Here is a 27928-nt window from a genome sequence, read left to right as displayed (position 1 = left end):
ACCTGGTTTTACAGACATGCCATTTTGTCAATTTCTATTCTCAACTCCATTGCATTCCTCAATCATTCATAATTCTTTTCGAATTTCATAACATTCATTGATATCATCAACCTGATGGACAGAATCCTCGATAACTTATTTCAATACTTTATATGCAACCTCAATTTCATGTCCTCACCATAAGTCGTACTTTTCCTCACAACATTTTTGCAAACCTTACATTCTCTAGTTCAACTTCCTTTATGGAGATTATCAAGCATCCTTTCAGATAAATACACAAAAATGATCCCTATTAAAGACGCGAAAAGGTAAACCAAGAATACCATCAACGTAACTGACATACTAATTCCTGATTACTTGTTTTGGTATAATCCTCAGAACTTCATGTGTAAATTCAATTTCATCTTTTCACCATAAATCATATTCTTGCATAACTTTTAAATTCTAGCTTAACTTCCTTAACATATTTGAAAATACACTTAGGTACTAGCAACCATAAAAACAATCATTATAAAGGGTGCGGAATAGTAACTCAAAAATCAATTATACTCGCATGCTTTAAACCTTGAATAACCTTGATTTAACCGGTGACTCGCCACTTAAAATACAAGCTTATGTTCTTTCGGTGCCCTATCACTAAACCTTATCGACAGAATAATTCTTGATAGCTTATTTTGGTAAAATCCTAAGATCTTATTCATGGGTCAACTCAACTGGGTCTCTTATCATAACTCATGTTGGGTTCATAACATTTATGTATAACTTCTTATCTTCATTAATAGGGGTATATCAATCAGCTTTAGATAATAGGCCTTTGTACTTATAAACACCAAAATATGCATCGGAAAGGTAAACCAAGGATCACTTTTATTCATAACGTTAACACGTTAAACTTCGAATAACCTCATCTTAACTGGGGATCAACCACTCATGAAATACAACCTTATGCTTGTTTGGCATTCTAACATTTATACCATCCTTAAATCTTTCATAAAAGTTCCTTAAAACAATCCATATCCACAAAATCTTTGAGTTCGAACCATGCTTAACTTAACTCCTTCTAAGAAAATAGTAATACTTAAACTTTTCCTAGACTGTCTAGGGTAGGAAACTCATAATATGACATATAACAATAAGAGTGAAATCAGCTTCAAAGCGAGAGAAAACTAAATTAAAATAATATCAACGTTGGCGTCATCTTCGTCTTTCATCATGTAAGCTCTTACATATGTTGGTGGGCGAGGTGGATTATGATTATCCTTAGCATTTTTGTTGTTTCGTTCATGATTGGTCGATGTTGATGTTCCGGTATTCGTTGGAGGTGGTTTAGGACAATCTTTAACGAAATGATCTTTTCCTCGACATAAATAACAAGTATTCGTTTTTCGCACGATATTCGCTTCCATTCGTTAGAGCATGTCGAAAGTTTCGAGTAGTTGATCCATATGATTGATCTAGTCTTTTAAATTCCATCGAATTGGCTTGCGATCAAAGATTGGTGGATTCGAAGGTGAAAACTTCTTAAATAGTGACGCTTTTCCGTTCGCATTAGTGACTTTCGTTTTTCGAGAATTTTAAACACTTTAGTTGACAACGTACGTGCAGTTCCTAATCGTTCCATCATCTCCTTGTGGTCTCTTATAGATTGGTCGTCATAGAAATCGTCATGGAAAACATCATTGTGGACGACGTCATCGTGAATGTTGCGCTTTGATGTGAGCTTCGTTCGTGGCGTCATTAGTAACCTTGATAATCGATATTTCACATAACATATTCAATCAAGAAAACATACATAACAGGAGAAATGAATCCCTTTTATCCCGTGCGTTCCTACGCTCACACTCATTTTATTTTAACTTAACATGATTTTAGAATATTCCTTTTTAACTCATTCCTTAAAATTCTTTGCTTAAAGCCTAATGAATTCTATTTCGTGCAAAACCTGTAAGGTTTAGCACTTAAGGTCGCAGAACCTTGGCTCTGAATACCAAACTGTAACGCCCCGACCTCTAATTCAAGTATTAAAGCATAATTAGCAGCGGAATTAACCTAATTTGGTCGGGACAATACCTGCCGTAATTCTCTCTTGGAAATTACAAGGCGACACCATACATAAGCCATAAAAACCTCCAATTTAATATAATAATACTTTATATTCTCAAAATAAAAGTACATAACTTACTAAAAGTCTTTAATTAAACTATTATAACTTTAAGCATAAACTAGGTGAATATTATTAAAGTGAAATTCCTCGCCTCTACTCGTTTCCATCGATCCCCGCAGTACCTAAAATGGAAAACAAAACGGTGAGCCGAAGACTCAGTAACGACTACCCTAGCAACGTAAAATTCATTTCAAATCATTTTATTTAATAACACAGGGAGAATAGAATAAGTAAAACATTTAATAAAACATCATATTCAATTCATTTTAATCTTTTAATGAAAACATCATTCATAAACTTTTAATTAACATGCTAGTTGTCGGCAAGTACGAACCATGAAGGAATTCTCCACTGGGCCTGGACCCTGAGCCTGGGCTCATCATCGTAACATGGGGCATGGGCCCTGAGCCTGGGCTCATAAACCATGGGAGCCTGGGCTCGTAATCCATGGGTGGACAGGTGTCCGTGGTGCATGCATGACCGATAGATAGGAAGATGGTAGTTTATATACCGCCAGACAAACCAGGTCTTTCACTTTCATTTATCATGTTTTATGTATTTCTATCAAGCCTTGGCTTTTAAATTCAGTTGAAATAACATAACTCTTTTAGATCATAAAACATCATTTAGATCATGGGATCAATAAAAATATCATTTCTTTCATGGCATCACATAAATATCATTTTATGAGAAAACACAATCGAATCATATAATAAGAAATAATACAGTCAAAACATAATTCATTTCCCGCAATTCAATAAAACATGTCAAAACATTCAGTTCATAAATTCAATCATATCGTCATAATTTCATAAACACATTTAGAAGGGAATTGCGGGTACTAGCAATAGCCGTTACCTCACTTCCGCGATTTGCTAAGGGTTTTGCTTTCTTTGGTTCGTTCGTCCCGAGCTCCGAGTCCAATTCTTTCAAAATATTAAATCATTGAATTAGTACTAAATCGATAAATAATTTAAAATAAATATTTTATAAAATCATAAATTTTATAAGTAATGAATTTTATAAATAACGAGTTTTAATATAATTTCATAATTTAATGAAAATATTATTAAACGAAAGTTTAATCGAAAAATATTTATATATTTCATAAATCGATTTATATGAAAACATTATTTAAATTTCATTTTTGTCATGTCAAATTAGTAATTTATTTTAGTCAAATCGATACTTAAACCTGAAAAATAATAACAATCTATTAGTAAATAATTATTTCATAAAAATGTATTAAAACATGAAAATTAATGATTTAGAAAATCTGAAATAACAATTTGGCTTTAACTTACCCAAAGACCCAAATTGAATGGCCCAACTCAATATGGGTTTGAGGAGGATCATTTAAGTTTCAAATTGAAACTTAATTGGTTTGGTTTTCTGGAAAAAGAATAGGAGCAGGGGAAGGGAAAGGGGGCTGAAACAGGGGAGGGCACGAGAAAGAGGAATGAGAGGAGGGAGGACGGAGGTGGCCGGCTGGGCGACGCAGCACAGAGAACCGCGCCTGGAGGCGACGGTGGCGGTGGTGGTTGTGCGGCAGTGGTACAGCGAGGGGAAGGAGAGGAAAGGAAAGGCGAACAGGGGAGGCAAGGGAGTTTCGTAGGGCGGTTCCGGGCGGCGGTCGCTCGCCGGGAATTGGAGCGGAGGTTGGATTCGGGGGGTGGTGAGGTGATTGCGGTGTGGTTGTTGGAGGGTGGTGGCTGCGGCACGGTGGTGCAGCGGGGAGGGACAGAGGAAGGCAGGGGAAAGTGCGAGGGAGGAGAGAGCAGGGGAGACGGTGGGGCGTGGTGCGAGCGGTGGTTGAAGGTGGTGGACAGTGGTGGTTGAGGGGGGGGTTCCGAGGGGTTTTTGGTGGCGGGTGTGGTGTTGCGAGGCGGGGAAGGGGGAAGGCAGGGGAGGGAAGACGAGGAGGCAGAGGAGGGGCTCTGCGAGCCGGTTTAGTCGAATGAAAAGGGAAGGGAGTTGGGGTGGTGGTGGTCGGCGGAAACAGCCGGCGGTGAGGGTGAGTATGGTGGTGGCGGTGGGCAGACAGTGATGGTGGTGGCTGATTGCTTGAATCAGAGAAGAGAGAAAAAGGAAGTGAATTTGTCAATTTGATTTGGTTTTGTTGATGAAACTCAAACTGAGTTTCCTAATTTGTAAATAGGTAGAGTGTAGGAGAAGGAGAAGTTCTTGCTCCCCAAGGCATGAATTTAGACTCATTTTTAGGAAAGGGAGTGAAGAAATACGTGGAGAGATGCAAGAAGAAGAAAAATGGAACTTTTTGCTCTTTCAAGGGCATTTTAGTAATTTTACTAGTTAGGCAAATTTCTGAATTTTAATTGCTATTTTAGGAAACTACTAAAAATAGAAAGGTTTAGAAAAATTAATTCTTTATATATATATATAAAAAAATATCGTTAACGAAGAATAAATTTAGTTTCCGAATAAAATAAATTTAGAAATCTGAAAATAATTAAAATTTAAAAAGGTCGTTAAACTCGTAAATATGAAATTAAATTATAAACTGAAAAATAAATCGTGTAGCAATATTAAAAATTCAAGCGAAATAAAACTTCGTTAATTAAAATAAAGTTCAAATTTAGGATTTAAAACGATTTTAAGCTAAATAAAAATAATTAACCATAATTAATCGAGTTTTAAAAATTCGTGGTATTACATATTATTAGTACCTACAAAAGAGAATCTGGTCAGAAAGTTAATCTTAACAATTAAGACAGATGTAGCCTTCAGTAAATGTGTATCAGTTGACAGGAGAAAGATAATTATTGATACTTTAGGGGTGTATGAGGTAGAAAAATATGAGAAGTATCTGGGTTTAGCGACAATTATTGGGATGTCGAAAAAGATATATTTGCGTGTTTGAAAGAGAGAATATTGATGTAACTGAACGAATTGGATGGAAATATCATCTTCTTTCGCGACCGGGAAAAGAAGTTCTCTTCAAAGCTATTGCACAAGCTATCCCGACGTAAATGATGAGTATTTTTAATATTCCAGAGGGTCTCATTGATGAAATCCACTTCTATTATGCCGTTTTTGGTTGGGCTCAAGAGAGGACAATCGCAAGATTCATTGGCAAAATTGGGTGAAATTGTGTCTACCTAAGGCGAAAGGCGATATGAGATTTAGAGATCTCAAGTGCTTCAATCAAGCACTACTGGCGAAACAAATTTGGAGGTTGCAATGTGACTCGGACTCGTTACTGCATAACATCCTTAAAGCTCATTATTTCAAGCATTGTGACGTCCTAGAGGCCCACCGGGGCTATGACCCTAGTTATTCGTGGAGGAGTATGTGGGGTGCAAAGTTGCTTGTTCGTGATGGGCTAGTGTGGCGGGTTGGTAGCGGAGAAAAAATTATGGGCTAACCCGTGGATTATCAAAGATGGCAAGGTACACTATCCAATTCCTACTAAGGGTTGTGATACTCAATTGAGAGTGTCTGACATACTACATGATCGCACTAGCGAGTGGAACGAGGAGAGGTCGAATGCTTCATTTCTTGCTGACATTGGTAATATCATACGACCAATTCCTATTTATCTACGACGCCCTATAGACTTACACATTGTATTGGAAACAAACAAGGGATGGTAAATACTCTATGAAGTCGGGATATTGGCTAGCAAGGTTGGACACCCACGAAGTAGTAGATACGATAGTAGAGGAGGATGTACGGAGGACCACCTGAGGTATTAACGGTCCACCTAAACTGTGTCATTTCTTGTGGAATGTGAGGTAACTTAGCAGTTAGACATCGACTTGTGTATCATCACATTGCTATGAATGCTACGTGCCCAATTTGTGGTGACCCGAAGGAAACAATTATACACTCTTTATTTGAGTATGAGGCGGCCAAAACGATTTGGCTACAATGTGAGCTCTCTCATGTATTGATAGGAGCCTCATCCTCTTGTTTTGCGGAACGTTGGTTATGGTTGAGTCGGAAGTGTAATGCCAAGAACATGTGTAAGATTGCAGCTCTGTTGTGGGCTTCATGGAGGTGGATGAACCCGATTTTCTTTGAAAATGTGAGACTAAACTTCATGATGGTCGCAGCGCGTTTTGTACGGCTACGAAGCCCGGGTACGCCACCCAGGTACCGAATCCCGTACCGGGTACGGGTACGGGACGGGTACGCTCTAAAAACGTCACCGGGCCGAATCTAAATAGTGGGTACGCGGGTGGGATTTGGGTACGGTTGGGTTCGTTTTCGGGGACGGGTGGGTTCGTATTTGGGGTTGAAATCACGAATCCATGGTATTTGTGAAGCCCAAAATCATAAATTAGGGTTTTATTTTTCAAACTCACCCAATTGGGGCAAATTCTCTCTCACCCGCGTCATTGGTGAGTGGTTGTTGGTCGTCGTCGCCGGTCGTCTCACAGTCGCCGCCGCCGGTTGTCTCAACTTCGAGGAAGTCGTCGGCTCTTCCTGTTCGCCGCTTGAGGAAGCTTCGAGGTAGCTTCGAGCCTCACCGGTTCTTCTTCTACGACGCCAATTCTTCTTCTACGGCGTCGTCTTATCCTGTCTCCCTCAATCCCTCGCCGGCGGTGAGTATTGAGTAACCTTCTCTGATATTTTTTTTTACTTTTCTTTAATTGAGGGAGAAAGGCAGTAAGTTGGAATCTCGTTTGTTTGTTTGTTGTTGTTTTCTTTTCTTCTTTTGTTTGGGTGGGTGGGTGGGTGGGTGGGTTGGTCCGTGGGTGGGGGTGGGGAATACAGTTGTCACCCACTAAAGTAAAGATGACTTAATGTCTTTAGTATTTGCTAAGGAAAACTATCTAGTCCCTTTATTTAAGAGTGTCACAGTTTATTTGTGATAAGTATGAAACATTATTCTTTGATAATTAATTGTAATTGTGATTGAAATACTGTAAATTAATAAGCTTATTTCCATTTAATTTATAAAAACTAAATCTAAGGTAATATTATTCATTAAATGTATTATATTTTTTTTTTTTTTTTTTTGCCGAATCCGAGCCGTACCCGTTTTTAGAAATTTTGATTTTGCTGTTTTCTGTCCCTGTACCCGTCCCCGTATCCGTATTCGTACACGTATCCGTATCCGTATCCGTGCTACTTAGTTGTACGGTTCATAGAGGATCACAATTCATATTCTTGCAAGGTACATAAGTGTCCATTTAGTACGCATGCTAGGACTAATTTGTCTACGACAACTACTTTGTCTTGTGCCCCCCCCATTGGGCATGTTCAAATTAATATTGATGCTTATGTTTGTGAGAATAGTAAGATGGGTTTAGGGGTGGTCATTAGAAACGAGGCTGAAGATTTGGTTGCTGTTGCGGTAAGACGTACTTACACTACTGCTCCCGAGATTGGGGAAGCTCTTGCAGTACGTTTTGGTCTTCAAATTGCTAGGAGGTTGGGATACGATCGTGTTTGTGTGGAGAATGATGTTATTAATGTGGTCGAGGTTATCAAAGGTTGTAAGGGCGAGCTTACTCCAATTCATATTCTGTATGATGATACTAAGGATATTAGTTTATATTTCGATTCTTTTAATATTTCTCATGTGAAATGGGCATGTAACACAGTAGCTCATCTAGTGGCAAGGTGGATACTAGTGATAATTATGAGTACGTTTGTAATAGTTCGCTTCCCAAAAGTATCACTACTTTGGCGGAAATTGATTTGATTTAATAAAATTCCCGTACTATCTTTCCCTCTAAAAAAATTTAAACTTAACTGAGCTAATATTTTCCGAAATAAGTGGAAATAAGATTAACGAAATAGAGCCTAAGATCAACAAAATTAGTGTTATAACCAAACACATGGCACGGACGAATGGGATCAAACCCGCAAATACAATATAGAACAAATAGCAAAAACAATAATAAAAGACACAAGTGTTTGTGAGGAAATTTAGATTTCCTCCCCTCAAATATTATCGTATTATTAAGTTCCTGCAAAATAATACAATAACCCCTCAATTGATGATTCCTCTCACCAATGTATTTTCCCCTCTTATTTTCTAGCTAGGCCTAAACCCCATTTTATAGGCTAAACTAGAAACCCACGTCTACTAGAATTATACTTGCTCCCCAAATCTAAATAATTCTAGAGATTGTTACATACCAAAATACTATTAGTTTCCTAATTACAATTATACATAAACTAGGAAACTAAATAATAAGAAAATAAGACTTATATTAGACTCCAAGCCCGTTTCGTATTCTTATCGACTTAACTAAGTTGTGTTTAATTCCTAACAAACTTTCCCTTAAACTAAACTTAGTCTCTTCGCGAACCAACGAACAACTTCCGGAGCTTGCCTTCCCTTGAGCAAAAATTCGTCCCTCAATACCTCCTTCAAGTATGAAGAGATTTTGTTTGTTACATCGTCCCTTCAAGATCACACTCCTAGCCTTGGTGACCTCCAAACGACCTCCCTCGATATGAGTAGCATAACCCAAGCCATCCAAACGACCCAAAGATATGAGATTGCGATCAAATCTCAAAATATACCTCACCTCTCGTAATTTTGAGTCTTCCCATCATGTGTCTTGATCTCAACCTCACCTATACCCTCAACGTTAGCCTCTTCCCCGTTAGGCAAGGTGACACACAACCCATCACTTTGTTTATAAGAAGTAAACCACTCCTTCCTACAACAAATGTGTTATGAGCATCCCGAATCCAAAATCCAACCCTCTTTTGGATCTTTACTCTCCTCCACCATTAGAGCTATCCTCATCAATATCAATAGTAGCAACACCTCTAACCCTACCGTTCCTCAAGACCATCAAGTCTTCCTTGTACCTAGGACACTTTGATTGTATATGTCCCACCTCGTCACAGTACCAACACTTGATGTTAGAGTTTGTATTGCTCGCCTTCTTCTTGCCTTTCCAGTTATTGCTACTACCCTCTGCTACCAATCCTGCTCCTCCATAAATTGATGACGATCTCCCTTGCTTCATGAACCTCTCCGCCTCGAATAACGCCACCACAGTATCGTCCAAAACAATTGTTGTCTTCTCTACAAGTAAACTAGTTATCACAGAGTTATAACTTTTAGGGAGAGATGTCAACAATAAAATTGCCTTGTTCTCCTCCTCAATTTTCACATCCAATTCGCCAATTAGGTGATCAAGCCATTAAACTTATTTAGATGATCTTGTAGTGCGATGTCTTCTTCCATCTCGAGTGAATAAAGGTCTTTCTTCAAGAACAACTTGTTGTCCAATGACTTAGATGCGTACATCTTAACCCATTTGTCCCACAACTCTTATGGATTATTTTCCTCTAAGACGTTGTACTTGATCTTTGGTGCAAGAGTCAATTTGATCGTACTAGTATCCCGTAGTTGCATATCCTCCCACTTGTCCTTGTCCACCGAATCTGTAAAGACCTTGACGTATAAGAATATCCTAAATTGTACTTTGCCATAATGAGAAATTCGTCTTCCCATTAAAAGTTCTACCTTGTACTTGTTCCCGAAATCATCCATGGCTAAACCCAGCTCTTGATACCAGTTTTTTATAACCAAACACGTGCTACGAACGAATGGGAACAAACTCTCAAATACAATATAGAACAAATAACAAAAACAATAATAAAAGACACAAGTGTTTGTGAGGAAATTTAGGTTTTCTCCCCTCAAATATTATCGTATTATTAAGTTCCTGCAAAATAATACAATAACCCCTCAATTGATGATTCCTCTCACCAATGTATTTTCCCCTCTTATTTTCTAGCTAGGCCTAAACACCTTTTATAGGCTAAACTAGAAACTCACGTCTACTAGAATTATACTTGCTCCCCAAGTCTAAATAATTCTAGAGATTGTTACATACCAAAATACTATTAGTTTCCTAATTACAATTCTACATAAACTAGGAAACTAAATAATAAGCAAATAAGACTCATATTTGACTCCAAGTCCGTTTCGTATTCTTATCGAATTAACTAAGTTGTGTTTAATTTCTAACAATTAGTACAGTATAAGTTCGGCAAAAATCATGTGAAAGATCACCCTGCATAAAAAATAAAAAACAAAAACAAAAGATTTGTTATTATTTTTTTTTGACATTTTTTTGTAAGAAACATTATACTCCCTCCGTCCCAGATTAGTTGTTACACTTTCCTTTTTCATCCGTCCCAGATTAGTTGTTACACTTCTAAAATAGGAATGACCCCACAATTATTTTATTGTCTCTCTCTTCCCACTAAATTGTTTTTTGTCCCCACACCCTCTCTTATTCAATTAAAAAAAATATTTACACTGATATAAACCTGGTCCACGCTAACTTAGCGTGGACCAGGGCGACGGAGTAATTTGTATGGGCAATATGTGTAACTGTCACGTGTCAGTTATTTTGTGATTTTAAATAGTAACTATATGCGTATTATAGTAACTATGTGTTTTGTAGAGTTTAAATGCGATTTGTGTCTAACCCACTTTATATACGTTTTAAACTTTTTTATTTTTCAAAATTTCAGATCTACATTCTGTTCATTTCTCTTTCATTTCTCTCTCTTCATTTTCTCTCTATGATTTTTAAAATTTAGCCCAAATTTCTAGGTTTTGTTCGAATTTCTTCGTAATTATCTTACAATTCTTACAATTGGATCTATTAGATGAGGAAAAATTGGAGGAAGTAGTAGATCAAGATGGAGGTTCGTCGTTGCCGAAACCGAATCGGAGAATTTGAGCTCGTCAACAAATCTTCGCAAGAACTTTTAGAGATCACATCTCGGTTTGTTGTTTTTTAAAGAATTTTAAGTCTATTTTTATTTAAAATTGAAAATATTTGTTGTTTTGGAGAATAATGTTTGTGTTTTGTCGAAATATCATTTTCACTTCGCGAATTCGACTAGTAACTTCACGGTTTTAAATAGTAACTGCATGAGTAATACAGTAACTATGTGGTTTAAAGAGGTACTATGTAATTTTAATGGTTATTATATGTGTACAATAGTTACTATATTATTTTAATGGTTACTATATGTGTACAATGGTTATTATTTTGTTGAGTGATTTGAAATGATTGTTGTTTTGTTGAAATTAAGGTTAGTGTTTCACATAGTTAGTATATAAATGATATAGTTACCTTTAATTTATGTTGCGAAATAGTGTTTTTAATAGTCACTGGAATGTTCGTTGTGTTTATGTTAGTAGTAGTTTTTAGAACTAGTAACTATATTTTTTTAAAAGTTACTATAACTTTAAAACAGTAACTATGTGTTTAAAATAGTTACTATATTTTTTAGAAAGTTATTATAAGTTTAAAACAGTAACTATGTGCTTAAGATAGTTATTATGTTAACAGTTTATAGTGACTTTTTGATAAATAATAGTTACTATACGATTACATTATGTACTATGTTATTTAGAGTATGTTTTTGTTCGCTTCTTAGATAGTGGCTATATGATTATAATGGTTACTATATGTGTACAATAGTTACTATATTATAATAATAGTTCCTATATGCATGTTTTACATAGTTACTATATTTTTGAATTAGGTACTATGTTTATTTTATCATGATTTGTTACCATATGTTTATTTTCTTCAATAGTATTTGTATGTTTTATATAGTTACTATATGTTTGAAATAGTTACTATTTTAATTTATTATGTTCTGTGCATGTTTTTGATGTTATTCTATATTTTTAGTGACAGGGTTGCTATATTATTATCACACCAACTATGTCTGCAACTATGTGACTACATGACCATGAATAATATTTATAGGTATTATATCTTGTATAATAGTAACTATATGTTTGATATAATTATTTTGTATATTATAATGTTCTTTTTATGTTCTTTGTTGTCCTCTATATTATTATTAATAAGAGTTACTATGTTATGATCACATTTAACTATATGATCATAACAATAACTATATATACACAACTCTGCTAATATATGACTATCATTAATATTAAAATATGCTATATCATGTATAATAGTAACTATATGTTTTTAATAGTTACTATGTTATCATTTTGTTCTTTTTATGTTTTTTTTGTCTCTATGTTATTAGTAATAAGAGTGACTATATTATTATGACAGTAACTATATGACTATAACAATAACTATATCTGCAATTCTACGAATATCTTATCATCATTAATTATAAGAGTTACTGTATGATGCATAATAGAAACTATATGTTTTACACAGTTACTATGTCATTTTTTCACACTTAAATGTTAAATTATTAACTTAGTTTATATATTATTAATTCAGAAATACAAAGATGATTTATCTAGAATTGAAGTCGTGCGAAGAATAACTTCTGCAAGGAAAACAAAAGCAGGAGAAGAAGAAGAAAATTTTGACAACAATGAAAAGCAAAGACGTGGTAGAGAAAAGAGAGAACGCGGATGTCGAAGGAGAGGACGTGTTGGTTTAAAGAAAATGTGTCTTATTGAATAGATGTAAATAATTAGAATGTCGTAGCTAAAAAGAACTAATCATGTAGTTAATGTTTTCTTAATTATTGTTCAAGAGTTATAATTACTCTTACTTTTGATATAGTTACTCTTTTTTTATTTCAGTAAATATATGAAATAATAGTAACTATAATCGAAAAAGTTACTATATGACCTCTAAAACATCTATATTATATTGTTTATTTTAAAATATACTTCGTAGTAGTTGTTCTACAGTTAAAATTATTTTTCTATATGATTTAGTTACTCTTTAGATAAAATAGTTATTGTTATCGAAATGGCTATATTATTATTTTTTCATAGTTACTATTATGAAGATATAGTTACTTTACAGAACATATAGTTACTCTTTGTATAAAATAGTCATTCTTATCGAAATGACTATATTATGAAGATATAGTTAATTTACAAAAATACCCTGGTCCACGCTAATTATAGCGTGGACCGGGTCCATATAAGTGGGATTGTTAAAAAAATATCCCACTAACTCCTATCACATCTACTTTTTCAATAAAATAACAATTGATAACCAAACAACCACTTATCACCTAAAACTTTGTGCAAAGATAAGTGTAACAATTAATGTGAGACAGATGGAGTAATTGGTAATTCACTAATTTGTATAGATTTTTGAAAGTATCTTACTTGGTGGTCCTAGGTTTAAGAAATTTGGTACTGCGTTGAATGGGTTTGTTGGGAGCGTGGACAATTCTTGACAATTACCGCGACGTACATATAATCCTATTTAATAAATATTAATTTTTCATCCAAAATCCAAACTACGTATACTTCATTTGGTTTAACGCGTCTGCTATTCTGCTTAATCACTTAATTACAACCTTTCGAGATTTAGATTCGATCGGGATTTAGTTGCATATAAATCCATAATCTTGGATTGCACACACACTAGAGTTATGGTCCCCTCTAAACCCGAACTTTTCTGTTCTGATTTTCCAAAGTTCAAATGGAATAGTGTCTTAATCAACAAATTGTACAACATAAAACTGAGGGGATTTGAGAGATTTACGTTAACAAATCTTGGACATAATTTACACCACATCGAGATAATATACCTTAATTTGATAGGTGTTGTGTTGTTTTTTTTTTTTTTTTTTTGTTGCAAATGAGCCACAAGGGCAATATAAATTACAAATGGGGGCCGGGGGATTCGAGTCTGAGACCTATTGTACACAGGCCCTCAGTCTTAACCACTAGGCCAAGAAATCATTGGTATTTGTTAGGTCTTGTGTGATATTATCATAATCAATTTGATAGGTTTGGGTATGCGCAATATTATCATAATCACATTTAATTTACCAATTGCTTGTTGGTTCAGTGGTGATTGAGACTGAACTTGGTAAGGAAAACCCGTGTTCGATCCCCGCAACAACAATTGGGAGGGGATTGTAACCTAACCAACCAAAACTCGCCCTAAATCCGGATTAGCCTAAGGGTGAACCGGGTGCTAACCCCCCAAAAAATAATCACATTTAATTTAAATATTAGTTTTTGGGCCCAGGTGATGCCCTGAGTTACTATGTTAATAACAATTATCTTTACTTATATATAATTTGTTTGCAATGATAAAATGAAACATGTAATAGTTTAATGGTAAAAGATTTGTTGTTTAAATTCAAAGTAAGGGGTTCAAACCATATTTGACCATTTTTATGTATGAGAAGATTACATGAAGCGAACGACCAATAAAAGCGCAACGTGTCACATATACTTTCTTATCGACGTCTTTTAATATATAAATATAGATTGAAAGAAGGTTCTACGTTTGAACTAGAAATGACAAATACTGTTAAGTATGTTAATTATGATAACTAGGGTTAATACCATTAGATCATTTGAGTTTCCTATCAAAACAAATTATCTAAGTATGTTAACTGGAGTTATTACTATTATGGCCTGTTTGGATAAGAGAATTTCATTTCAAATTCCGGAATTGGGCCAAATTCACTGTTTGGAAACTCCTGGAATTTGAATTTGGATTTGGGCCGAATCCAAGTCCTTAAAATATGGGTTCATTTGGATGAATTTGAAATTCCACCATAAGTGCCGTCATTTCAATTCCTGCTCTGTCTCCCAACTCCTCCTTTCTCTCTTCACCGGACACAATTTTCTCTCTCCTCTCCCAAACACATTCGATCCCTCTCCTCCACTGCCTCAACCACCAATTCTCCATGGCCACCACCTCGACGATCGTTTATTAACTCACTGCCGACCGCCGTTTCAAGATCCATCGTTTTCGATCGCATTCATCGCTATTACAGATCTTTTACCTTCCTCCTAAACTCTCTCTCTCTCTCGCTTAAATACCAATTCCTTCTCTCTTAACCTAAATCTCTCTCCTTCGCCACCATCCCTCCATGGCTCCATCGCCTCGTCCACCAACAGAAGGTCGCCGTTTCTTCATCTCTGTCGGTATTGTTGAAGCGAATTTTTTAGATTGAGAAAATTTTTAATTGAGAAAATTTACATATTTGAGGAAATTGGAAGAAAAATCAGATTTTTAATTGATAAAATCAGATTGCAAGCTAGAGGAAGGAGAAGCAATCAATTATATTTTGATTTTTGATTTTGGGGATATTTAGGTGTTGAATTGATTGATGGCTAGATTTTATAGTAAATTAAAGGAAAAAGAAAATTAATTTCAGGAAATTAAAGTGAATGAGATTTTTAGTTCGAATGAAGAGACACAAATTTTGAGTAAGAATTTCTCTTTGAATCTAGGTTAGAACCGGATTTGCATGATTGTATTTTTTTTTGATGGGATTGGATGAAATTATGTTGTTGATAGATTGTTGTTTATGGTTGAGTTACAATTGATGGTTTATTTTTTCCTACTATCCATTAGTTAGATAATTAAAATTCCTATTAACCTCCAAACATATAGATAGAATTTGAAATACCGGAATTGAAATTCTCATATTTCCCAAACGTATAATTTGGATTTGAAAGTTGGAATTTGAATTTCTACATTTGAAATAAAACATTTGAAATCAAATGATGATATCCAAACACTACCTTAGATCATTTGAGTTTCCTATCAAAACAAATGATCTAAGTACGTATGTTAACTGGGGTTAATACCATTTGATCATTTGAGTTTGCTATATCAAAACAAATGTTCAGTTTGGGTTATCTTCTAAAATTATTGGCCCTAATTTAAACTTGTTGAAACTTACTAGACCTACAAAGGCTGCAACTATGCATGACAATAAACTTACTAAAAATTACGGAGTATCTAAGGGTTCGTTCGGTATCACTGCCAGTTTTCAATTTTTGGTTTTTTGGATTTGAAAGTAATATGATTTAGATTGAATCATGAACTAAAAAATAGTCATACCCATAGTAATTAAGTTGATTTGAAAGTCATATGTTGTCGCTAAGGAATAGAAAACACAACATTGGTTCAATTGCATACATTACACACACATTCTCTTTTTGAGTGAGCTTGAACAAACTTTTGGCTTCGTTGGAAATTTGACATCGAGTTTTTGCTTGACTAAGTTAACTGACTTTTAATACATTTTCTATGTCCCTAAAAGATTTTTCCCATTGCAACTTTTGGTAAAATTTTAAAAACTTATATACGAAATAATATAGTCGTGTGGAGTATTGTTAGAATCGTTTCAATATACATTTTTCGAATATCTTTTTATAATTTTTACTAGTGTAGAATTAAAATTATTTACATTTTAAGTCGTATCTTGAAGACCGTGAAAAATCAAATAGGCAATCCTTTAGAGACGGATGAAGTACTCAATATTTAGCTAAAATGCCCCATTTATGCCCCTACTAAACTCAATCCCCCCGTCTTATTTTATGGAGACGGCGGGATATTGAACATATGACATGAGGTCACAAGTTCAAGCCTAGCTATTTTTTTTTTTTTGAGGGGAACCTAGCTATTTACTTGTTCTTAGAAATGAAGATTCCTTTGTTATCCCTATTTTCTCAAGGGTTGACCTGCACAAATTGTCATTTATTTGGCGCATACGTCACATTTCACATTTCACAATCCTTAAATCATATGTAACGGTCAGTCTACAAAGTCATATACTTATGTAATCCCAACAAAATAAACGTATCGAATCCAAATAAAAAATCAACAGAAATTTCAGTTCGATCACTACCAAGATTTATAGCGTTGTGTAAAAACTTCCATATAAATTCAGCCTTCTTCTTCACTTGTCCTTCAACAATTCAACGTCTATCAAACTTTCAAACTTAACCGCTCTTTTCAATTTCTTTCTCCTCTCTTTTCCAAAAATGGTGGATTACGTAACTCAAGGTGAAGAATGCAACAATAAGGCCGATAAGATGATCCTGCTGCTGTTCGGCTCTGTTTCGAAACACGACGATGCTGTTGATTTCTATCAGAAATCCGCCACAGAGTTCAAAATCGCCAAATCTTGTAAATTTCTAACCTGTAATTTCTCAATTGTACCATTTGTATGACAAATTATTCAAAAATTGAGGCATTTTTCTTGTGGGATTTCTCTTTTTCTGCAGATTTCATGTTCTTTCTGATTGTTTCCTAACAAAAATGTGTTATTTCTGATAAATCAATTTAGTGCTTCTTTTCTGGGAACATGCTGGGTTTTATCTTGAAACAAAAACAAAAAGCATGGTTTAAAGTTAACCGTAGGATTTATGACAATAATTTCAGTGTTTGACTTGTTCTTTTGTACAATCAATAAAAGAAAGCATTTAAAATGTAAGTATATTCTGTACAAGAAAATTAGGAAGAAGACATTAAATTAAATAAAATGTAGATATGGTTAAATAATTATTTAAGTGTACGAATTGAATTATTTAATTAGTCTACTTAGTGAACAGTGATGATAATTTTTAACAATAGATTGAATGTCATGATGCTCCATATGGAGTATTATTCTTAAATCAGTACAGTGAGATTGAGTTTGAAGACCAATAAAAGATAGATAAAGTCTTTAGATATAACATACGGATCGAATCTCGTGTACATCATTGTATTAGTGTCACTTGTGTAATTTTTTAGAGCAAAACTAGAATAAAAAGTAAACATAGACCAGACCATATAGCTTATTTGCTTCATAAACAAGCCAAAAATAAAAAGTGAAAATAACCATTTAGCAATAATTGTTTGGAAAAATTGATATTATCGGTCCCAACTATGGCCGATTTACTTTAAAAGGTCCCAACTTTTGATTATGTCAGGGTGGTCCCAACTATAGAGAGTGTTTTCCAAAAATGGTCCCTTAGTTAAAATTAAGTGCTAAATAACTTAATTAACACTCATATCTCTCGTGCAATAATCATATTTTTTAATTAAATGAAGTAAATGGAACAATATGATATGCTTAAATCAACTTAATTAATAGTTTAATAAACCAAAGGACCATTCTTGGAAAACACACCTTAAAGTTGAGACCACTCTAGAATAATCAAAAGTTGGGACCTTTAAAAGTTAAACGGCCATAGTTGGAACTGTCAATATCAATTTTTCCTAATTGTTTTGCTAATTGATAGAGAATATATTTTGTCCGGTATTCTGTAAAGATATTTATTTTTTACACAATCCAACACTAATGATGTGTTACCTAGAATTAGCAGGTTTTGATTCAATTAGTAAATTGCTGAACGTTTTTTAATGTATGACATTGATCAGGGGATCAAGCTGGACCTGCCTACATCAAGTTGGCTGAGTGTCACTTGAAGGTGCATTTTTCATCTTCAACTTTTTGTTTGTGTTATGCTTAATTCTTTCATTTATGCTATAGTGTGGATGGACTAACATGTCAATATTTCGATTTTTTTCAGTCTGGTGACAGTCACGAAGCTGCTGGTGCTTATGTAGAAGCTGCAAACTGCTATAAGAAGATATCTCCCTTACGTGAGTGTTGATTCGTGTATCACTTGATTTCGTCAGTGAAATCAATTGGTTGGTTTATCTTTGTGGAATTTGGAGTTGTACATGCTGTATTGCTGTCCACTTTCCCCTGATTAGTCTGTAGGAAAAGAACTTTCTTACTGTAAGAAAAAATGCCACATTTTCCTCCCTGACCTTTATCTTCTTGCTTTTTCCTCACGTATATCTCCTTTTCCTTTCTATATAAACTCGGTAGTAAAGAACCAAACAAAGGAATATGATGCTCGAAAGCTTATATCCATTGAAATATGAAGTAGCTTCTTGTGTAAATATGTATAGTACACTTGAAAATGTTTTCCGCCAAACCAAACACATAATGACAATATAGTAACTACCTAGACTTCACTATGCAATGTGTTTTGTCGTTATTATTGTTCTTGTTTTGAGGCTTGAAGACTTCAATTAGTTGCACCTGCTAATATTTTTTGTATTAGCCTTATTGGTTTACTGGTAGTTTTTTTACTGCTACGACTGCATGCTGCATATGATGTAGGACTTTGTATTTTCCTGATTGTCACATTGATTCTTCTGGTTACAAACAGAGGCCATATCATGTCTGGAGCAAGGTGTGAATCTTTTCTCAAATATAGGGAGATTTAGTATGGCTGCAAGACATTGCAAGGTAAAAAGTCTGGCTCGTCTTGTGAGTGTTTTGACAGTTGAGTGTGAATTATGAAGCACATCATTAACATCAGAACTTGGTTTGCTGTTTATCATTCAGGAAGTAGGCGAGCTATATGAGCAGCTGCGGGATTTTGGTGAGGCTATCAAATACTTTGGGCGAGCAGCAGACTTTTTCCAAGGCGAAGCTGCAACAACGTCTGCAAGTCATTGCAAGCAGAAAGTTGCTCTATTTTTTGCTCAGTTAAAACAGTAAGTTTTATACTTGGTCGTTGCCTAATGGACTAGCTTTGTATACAGTAATGTTGAAGGAGAATCACTTGTTGCGTGCTTTTTTAGATATACGAAGGCAATTGAGGTTTTTGAAGAAGTAGCACAGGAAGCTGTCAATAGCAATCTGCTGAGATATGGAGTTAGAGGACATCTACTAAACGCTGGTGTTTGCCATCTGTGCAAAGGAGATGTTGTTGCAGTGACAAACGCACTGTCGAGATATCAGGTTTTCATTATATTGTTGTCTTCTTTCACAGTTGCTAGTGTTTTTTTAGAAGCCTAGATTTGAAAATCTCTTAACATGTATATGCAGAACTTGGATCCCACTTTCTCAAGAACTCGAGAGTACGAGCTTTTAACTGTAAGTAATTAAATACTTCCCTTAATAACTACCTCAGGTAAACGGTGCAAGATTTTACTCTGGTATCTTGTTGAAATGTCAGGATTTGGTGGCAGCATATGAAGAACAAGACGTTGAAAAGTTTACTGAAGTTCTGATGGACTACGATAGCTTAAGCCCTCTGGTATCTTTCTCCTTCTGCATCTCTTTGTTCTCTCTGTTGCTTCTGATTCTGATGATAGTGATCTTTGATTGCAAAGAGTGCTAAAGATGGATGCAAGTGCAATACTTGCGAGACTGTTCTTCTGCTATTACACTTCACATCTGACTATGCTAGTGATAACTGATCCTTTCTTATGTGTAGGATTCATGGAAAATCGTTCTGCTGCTGCGAATTAAAGAGGATCTGAAAACCAAGGCACGAATTTAGATTTAACCTGAATCATGTCGATGGAAATACGTTTTATGCCAACTCAAAACTGCTAGCTTCATAGTGCTATATGATCGTCCCCTCTTGTAAAAATTGATTGTTTCATAGGTTATTCATTCTTTATTGTACAATATTCATATTTGTGTCATTTCAACGCAACACCAGAATGCCAATGAAATCTGGGTCTACTAGTCTATAGGCTGCGCCACAGCATTGTAAGTTTTGTTACTCCCTCCGTCCCGGAATGTTCGACCCGGTTTGACCGGCACAGAGTTTAAGGAACTTGAATTGACTTATTTAATTTAATAGGTAGTAGTTGATAGTGGGGTATTATTTTAATGTAGTTAGTGGAAAATGTGTGAAGGGGTGGGGTTGGGGGAGAGTAGGGGTTGAATTTTTAATTATTTTTTGTATGTAGTAGGGGGTAGGTGGGTTAATAGGGGTGGAGTGAGAAATAATATAGTATTGTTAGAATATTTCCATTTTTAGAAACAGGTCAAGTATTAAGGGACGGCCCGATAAGGAAAACAGGTCAAGTATTCCGGGACGGAGGGAGTAGTTCTATTAGTAAACTTATGGCCCTTATATCCCAAGCCTATGTGTACTGTTTGCAACTACTTGTATAAATGTGGCTACCGCAAATTTTTGGCTATACCCGGGTACAGCCAAAGCTGGCTGTACCCCCATCCAAAACGATGTCGTTTTGTGTTGTTTAAAATGAACATTAATATACTGGTACAAAAATGAACATTTAATATTTCGAAAATGAACATTTATTTATTTATTTGGAATGAACATTTACTATTTTGGAAATGAACATTTATTTATTTATTTGGAAATAAACTACAAAAATGAACATTTACTATTTCGGAAATGAACATTTATTTATTTATTTGGAATGAACATTTACTATTTTGGAAATGAACATTTATTTATTTATTTATTGGAAAATAAACAATATAGACGCTTGTAAAAACATAAAAGACCAATGAAGTGAACAATTTCATTATGAACATTAACCATATATTTATTATGAACAAACAAATAAACAAGAAAGGACAAATAATTCAACAAAAAAGAACAAACAATATAAAAAAGAACATAAAATTCCAGAAAAAAGAACAGCCAATACTAAAATTATGAACAATTTTATGATGAATTTTAAAGTCAACATGAAATAACAAATAATACAACAAGAAAGAAAAAATACTGGTACAAAAATGAACATTTACTATTTCGGAAATGAACATTTATTTATTTATTTGGAATGAACATTTACTATTTTGGAAATGAACATTTATTTATTTATTTGGAAATAAACTACAAAAATGAACATTTACTATTTCGGAAATGAACATTTACTATTTCGGAATTGAACATTTATTTATTTATTTGGAATGAACATTTACTATTTTGAAAATGAACATTTATTTATTTATTTGGAAATAAACAATATAGGCGCTTGTAAAAACATAAAAGACCAATGAAGTGAAATTTTTCATTATGAACATTAACCATATATTTATTGTGAACAAACAAATAAACAAGAAAAAACAAATAATTCAACAAAAAAGAACAAACAATATAAAAAAGAACATAAAATTTCAGAAAAAAGAACAAACAATACAACAATTATGAACAATTTTATGATGAATTTTAAAGCCAACATGAAAGAACAAACGATACAACAATAAGTTTGATGAATGAATTTAAAAAACAACAAGAAAGAACAAACAGTACAACAAGAAAGAACAAACAATACAAGAAGAAAGAGTAAAAGATTAATGAAGAGTTTAATTATGAACATTAACGTACCATATGATTATTATAAACAAACAAATAAACAAGAAAGAACAAAAAATATAAAAAAGAACATAAAATTCCAGAAGAAAGAACAAAAAATACGACAATTATGAAAATTTGATGATGAATTTAAAAAACAACATGAAAGAACAAACAGTACAACAAGAAAGAACAAACAGTACAATAAGAATGAACAAACAGTACAATAAAAAAGAACAAACAGTCGACAAGAATGAACAAACAATATGAGCGTGTCGTTTTTGGGGGTACAGCCAGAGCTGGTTGTACCCGGGTACAGCAGTTAGCGATTGTGTTGCTACTGCTTACTTTTTTTTATTGGGTTAAAAGTGTACTAAACTTAAATTAAAACTGGGATATGCCTTAAAGGCCCAACATCCCTTGGAGTTACATCAATGTTATGGCAGTCACCATTTCTTTTTTTTTTTTTTTTTTTTTGACACTGGCAAAATACTTATATTCTATTACTAAACATGAGGCCTTCTTTTCTGCATTTGTATGCGATGTTGTGCGCTACACCAACGTTGTTCCTGTCCGTTTTCAAGAGCATACACGTGTTAAACCTTGAACCTATTTCCTTAATTCCTTGTAGAATCCAGTGAATGTCGGTCGAGTTCCCGTGTTTCCCCTTCAAGTTTGTAATCAGGTTAGAAGAGTCCGTAAGGGCCATAATGTCCCTAATTCCCAGTTCCTCGGCCCATTGCAAGCTTTGAAGGCAAGCCTTTGCTTCCGCGTGAAGAGCTATGCAAGTGTAACCATAATCTCCTCCCCCTTCTCGAAAGGTATTGTTGTTGTTGTTGTTGTTGTTGTTGTTGCTCTCGTCCTTGTAAGCCCATCCCCACCCAGCCCGCTTGGTCTTCTTTTCCCACGAACCATCAACCTGCAAAACAAAGTTAGTATAAAGGTGTGTGTTCTCCCCCAAGTTAACAAAATGAAAGCCTGGAGGGCAGCTAGGACCCTTATCCTCAATTTCCACAAGTGACCTATTCTTAAAAGTTTGCAAGCATTTCATCGCTTCCTTTGCTTGAAACAAAACTGACGCCACATGACCCCCAATATTCCTAAACACTCTTCCATTTCTCGTGACCCACAAACTCCAAAGCATGATCACGAATTCTTCTAGTTTCTTGCTATCCACTTCATCCTTGCTATAAAACAGCCGAATATTTCTGTGAACCCATTTTACAACACTCATGGGCTCATCATCATCAATTTGAACTTGTGGTTGGTAAAGTGTCCAAGCTAGCCTGGCCACACTACAAGTTCGAAAAATATGGTATGAGTCTTCTTCCTCAAAACCACAATAGTCACATTGACTGTCAATATCAATTCCTCTCCTTTTCAGATTATAATTAACAGCTAAAGCATCATACATTATCCTCCATATAAAGAATTTCCATTTGGGGAGGATATTGCTTCTCCAAATAATTTTAAGGGATTCCAAAGCTACCTCCTCCATTTTGTCTTCCTCCATAGACCTTCTTTCCAAGAGCACCTCATAGCCCGATTTAACCGTATATTTCCCCTTAGAGCTATGTTTCCAATAAGGAAAATCAGAGGTTGGACATCTGGGAAGGTCCATTGCTAATATATCCTTTGCATCCCTCCACTCAAAACGTTGTCGGATCACAGAGCCTTTCCAAGTGTTGTTGTCCCTATCAATGAGATCATGGACCTTCCAATTCCTTGCTTGTGCTAGTACCTGGCAGTCACCATTTCTATGCCTTGAAGAGGTAGAAACAGTAGCAACATAATTTGGCGAGTCCTCTAACAAGAGTTTACTACATTCTGGGTGAGGGGAGTGAAAATTACAGACTTGATTAGACAAATTAGTCTTCTTTCTTGCGCATTTGGCCATCGCATCCGCCACCCTATTAGTGCATCCACTGCAGGTACACTTCGACAATGTCACATACATCGATAGTTCATCAAAAATCTTACTAAGCCTCCCAAAATACGAAGCCACAAACTCCGTTTAGCCTTGCTTACACTCAGCTAGAGATGTCTTCAATTGGCAGATTTGTGTGTCGTTGACCACACATAATCTCCCCTTCAAGATCGCCCATAATTCACAAGCGTCTTCATAGAATGTGAGAGTTGAGCGAATTGATGGCTCAATCGTATTCATAAGCCAAACCACAAGCATTGAATAAACAGTATACCAATCATCTAGCTTTTCATCAATCTTCTCGGGTTTCTTGATGCTACCAACCAAGAACCCAAATTTTCTCTTTGCTCGTAGAGCAGTCCAAATTTCCATAGACCATTCATCATAATTCTCACCCTTCAATTGAATTGGTGTGATGAGATTACCTGGGTTGTCATTAGACCCTAGGTAAAACACATCAGTTGTTGTCACCGCCAACACCATTGTTGGTATTAGGCTTCTCATCGTACCCTGCCATATCCCCAAACAGATGACAAAAAATTGGGTTTTTTGTGTTTCTCTACTGACCTCTCGGCATTGCAAAAAAAAAAAAAAATTGTATTTGTTAGGTTATGATACATATGACAATTCATAAATCATGCGGAAAAAACCATAAACCCAGGAAAACATATTATTTACACATAATCATTTAGCATAAATTAGATGCATACTCTTTGTTGCGTGCCTTCCCTAGCTGCGCCCGAACCGAACAAGAACAAGTCTTTTAGGACTCCAAGTGTCGTCCCTCCGTAGATAGTCCACAGCACGTCCGGATCCGCCTTAAGATTGACCAACTAGAATCGCCCTTAAGGTACTAGAAAATTTCGGCAATTTGAGCAAGATGTGTGTTTGAATTTTCTCTCAAAAACTCACTTTGAATACTTTTAAACTTGTGTTATAAATTGTGAGCCCTAGCCTCATATTTATAGCGGTATGGAAAGGGAATCGTAATCCTATTCAGATACAAATTAATCAAACCTAGAATCCTACAAGAACTCTAATTTAATTAATTTATCAAATAGAATTAGGAATTTAATCATTAACCGAACTCTGCATGTTTTAGGAAACGTGCACGAACACAAACACTTGCACACACACGCACGACAGCCACGATGGGCCTCATGCGTGCGCGCGAGCAGCAGCCCACTCAGCGCCCGCGCGCGCTGCGCGCTGCGCGCGCTGTGCGCGCTGTGCGCTGCGCGTGCTGTGCGCGCTGTGCGCGCTGCGCGCTGCGCGCAGCCTGCTGGGCCTGGCCTTGCTGTTTGTGCGGCGCGCTTGGCTTGCTGGCCGATGGCCTGGCTTCGTGCTGGGCCTCGTCCGGCAGGCCTCGTCCGATGCTTATTCGTACGATGCGCTTCCGATTAAATTTCCGATTCCGGAATTCATTTCCGATACGAACAATATTTAATATTTCCGATTCCGGAATTAATTTCCGTTTCGAACAAATATTTAATATTTCCGTTTCCGGAATTATTTTCCGATTCCGGTAATATTTCCGATTCTGACAATATTTCCGTTTCCGGCAATATTTCCGATTCTGGCAATATTTCCATTTCCGATAATATTTTCCGATACGTACCATGTTTCCGTTTCCGGCAACATCTACGACTTGGATAATATTTATATTTCCGATACGATCCATATTTCCGTTTCCGGCAATATCATCGTTTCCGGAGTATTCATTTCTTGCCTGTGACGATCTTAGCTCCCACTGAAACCAAGATCCGTCGGTTCCGAATATTCATAGATAGAGTATCTAATGCCATTAGATACTTGATCCGTTTACGTACTATTTGTGTGACCCTACGGGTTCAGTCAAGAGTAAGCTGTGGATTAATATCATTAATTCCACTTGAACTGAAGCGGCCTCTAGCTAGGCATTCAGCTCACTTGATCTCACTGAATTATTAACTTGTTAATTAATACTGAACCGCATTTATTAGACTTAACATAGAATGCATACTTGGACCAAGGGCATTATTTCCTTCAGTCTCCCACTTGTCCTTAGGGACAAGTGTGCATTTCCTAATTCCTTTGTCGCTCGATGCTTGCTCTTGAACATAAGGTAAGAGTTGTCATCCTTATTATGTCCAGAGGTGTTCCTCGGTTTCAGAGTTCAACTGATCAAATAAACAGATAATCATAGCCTATGATTCATCCGAGCACGGCCATGCATTTCACAGTTTCTAGCTCTCCGAGTGGCCTTGTACAACTTTTAAGCATCTCATCCCGATTTATGGGAGGACAATCCCAATCTTGCGATCTTGAGATTAGACTTCGTTTGATAGGTGATTACCTGAGCGTTGCCTTTATAGCCTCCTTTTACGGTGCGACGGTTGGTCAACGTCAAAGCAACCAGTTCTCAAACAAGTAATCTCAAATCACTCAGGTATTGAGGATTTAGTGTCTAATAATTTAATGAAATTTACTTATGACAGACTTTCATCTCTTACAGTAAAGTTTCATAGGTCTTGTCCGATACTAGTCTTCCCAAAGTAAGTATCTATGCAAATGATTATGACATTGCCATGTCCACATAGTTCAAGAAACAGAACTACTAGTCATCTTGCATTCTAATCGTCTAACGTTTTCTATGCGTCCAATTTTATAGAAAACTCCGATTAGGGACCATTTTCAACCTTTGACATTCAAGTTCACTTGATAGACATTTCTTAGTCACAGGACTGGTCCTGACAGTCTATCTTGAATATATCGTCAAATTTGAAGGGACTCATCATTTAATAAACCACAAATTAAATGGAAAAATGAATTCCTTTCATTTATTGTGAATGATTAACCAATAATGTTTTACAAAGATTTAAACTCTAAAACTTTAAAACATTAAACAGAGACATCAAAGCCATTCTCCAATATGCTTGATTCCCATAGCTGCAGTGTGCGAGTTGTGCTTCGCTTGCGGCAGAGGTTTAGTTAATGGATCTGATATGTTGTCATCAGTTCCAATTTTGCTTATCTCGACTTCTTTTCTTTCAACGAACTCTCGTAGAAGGTGAAATCTACGAAGTACATGCTTGACTCTCTGGTGGTGTCTAGGCTCTTTTGCCTGTGCAATAGCTTCGTTATTATCACAATACAGGGCTATTGGTCCTTTAATGGAGGGGACTACACCAAGTTCTCCTATGAACTTCCTTAGCCATATAGCTTCCTTTGCTGCTTCATGTGCAGCAATGTACTCCGCTTCAGTTGTAGAATCCGCAATGGTGCTTTGCTTAGCACTTTTCCAGCTTACTGCTCCTCCGTTGAGGCAGAAGACAAACCCAGACTGTGATCTGAAATCATCTTTGTCGGTTTGGAAACTTGCGTCCGTATAGCCTTTAACAATTAATTCATCATCTCCACCATAGACCAGGAAGTCATCTTTGTGCCTTTTCAGGTACTTCAGAATATTCTTGGCAGCAGTCCAATGCGCCTCTCCTGGGTCTGACTGGTATCTGCTCGTAGCACTGAGTGCGTACGCAACATCCGGGCGTGTACATATCATAGCATACATTATTGAATCAATCAATGATGCATATGGAATCCCATTCATTCGTCTACGCTCATCAAGTGTTTTTGGGCACTGAGTCTTGCTTAGAGTCATTCCATGAGACATGGGTAGGTAGCCTCGCTTGGAGTCCGCCATCTTGAACCTATCAAGCACCTTATTGATATAAGTGCTTTGACTAAGTCCAATCATCTTTTTAGATCTATCTCTGTAAATCTTGATGCCCAATATGTACTGTGCTTCTCCTAGATCCTTCATCGAAAAACATTTCCCAAGCCAAATCTTGACAGAGTTCAACATAGGAATGTCATTTCCGATAAGCAATATGTCGTCGACATATAATACTAGGAAAGAAATTTTGCTCCCACTGACCTTCTTGTATACACAAGATTCGTCCGCGTTTTTGATGAAACCAAAGTCACTGACTGCTTCATCAAAACGTATATTCCAGCTCCTGGATGCCTGCTTCAATCCGTAGATTGA

At 35.8% G+C, this 27928-nt stretch overlaps 1 protein-coding gene across 2 annotated transcripts; it reads left to right on the top strand.

Moving 5' to 3' along the window:
* Window positions 1–14669: 14669 nt before the first annotated feature.
* Window positions 14670–20323, top strand: LOC110790202 (alpha-soluble NSF attachment protein 2). Of its 2 annotated transcripts, none has more exons than XM_056829283.1 (10): window positions 14670–15011; window positions 16909–17031; window positions 18268–18317; window positions 18420–18492; window positions 19071–19150; window positions 19250–19401; window positions 19489–19648; window positions 19736–19783; window positions 19866–19946; window positions 20127–20323. In XM_056829283.1, the coding sequence occupies exons 1-10, from the start codon at window positions 14981–14983 to the stop codon at window positions 20190–20192; spliced, it is 864 nt and encodes a 287-aa protein (XP_056685261.1). In that variant the 5' UTR covers window positions 14670–14980; the 3' UTR covers window positions 20193–20323. The 2 variants fall into 2 exon arrangements, with proteins under 2 accessions (XP_056685261.1, XP_056685260.1); XM_056829282.1 differs by having other exon boundaries at window positions 14670–15035.
* The last annotated feature ends 7605 nt before the right edge of the window (window positions 20324–27928 follow it).

Source organism: Spinacia oleracea, chromosome 5, assembly GCF_020520425.1.
Source record: "Spinacia oleracea cultivar Varoflay chromosome 5, BTI_SOV_V1, whole genome shotgun sequence".
NCBI classification, from domain to species: Eukaryota; Viridiplantae; Streptophyta; class Magnoliopsida; order Caryophyllales; family Amaranthaceae; genus Spinacia; species Spinacia oleracea.
The sequence above is the reverse complement of the archived record's forward strand: the minus strand, read 5'-3'. Positions and strand labels throughout refer to the sequence as shown.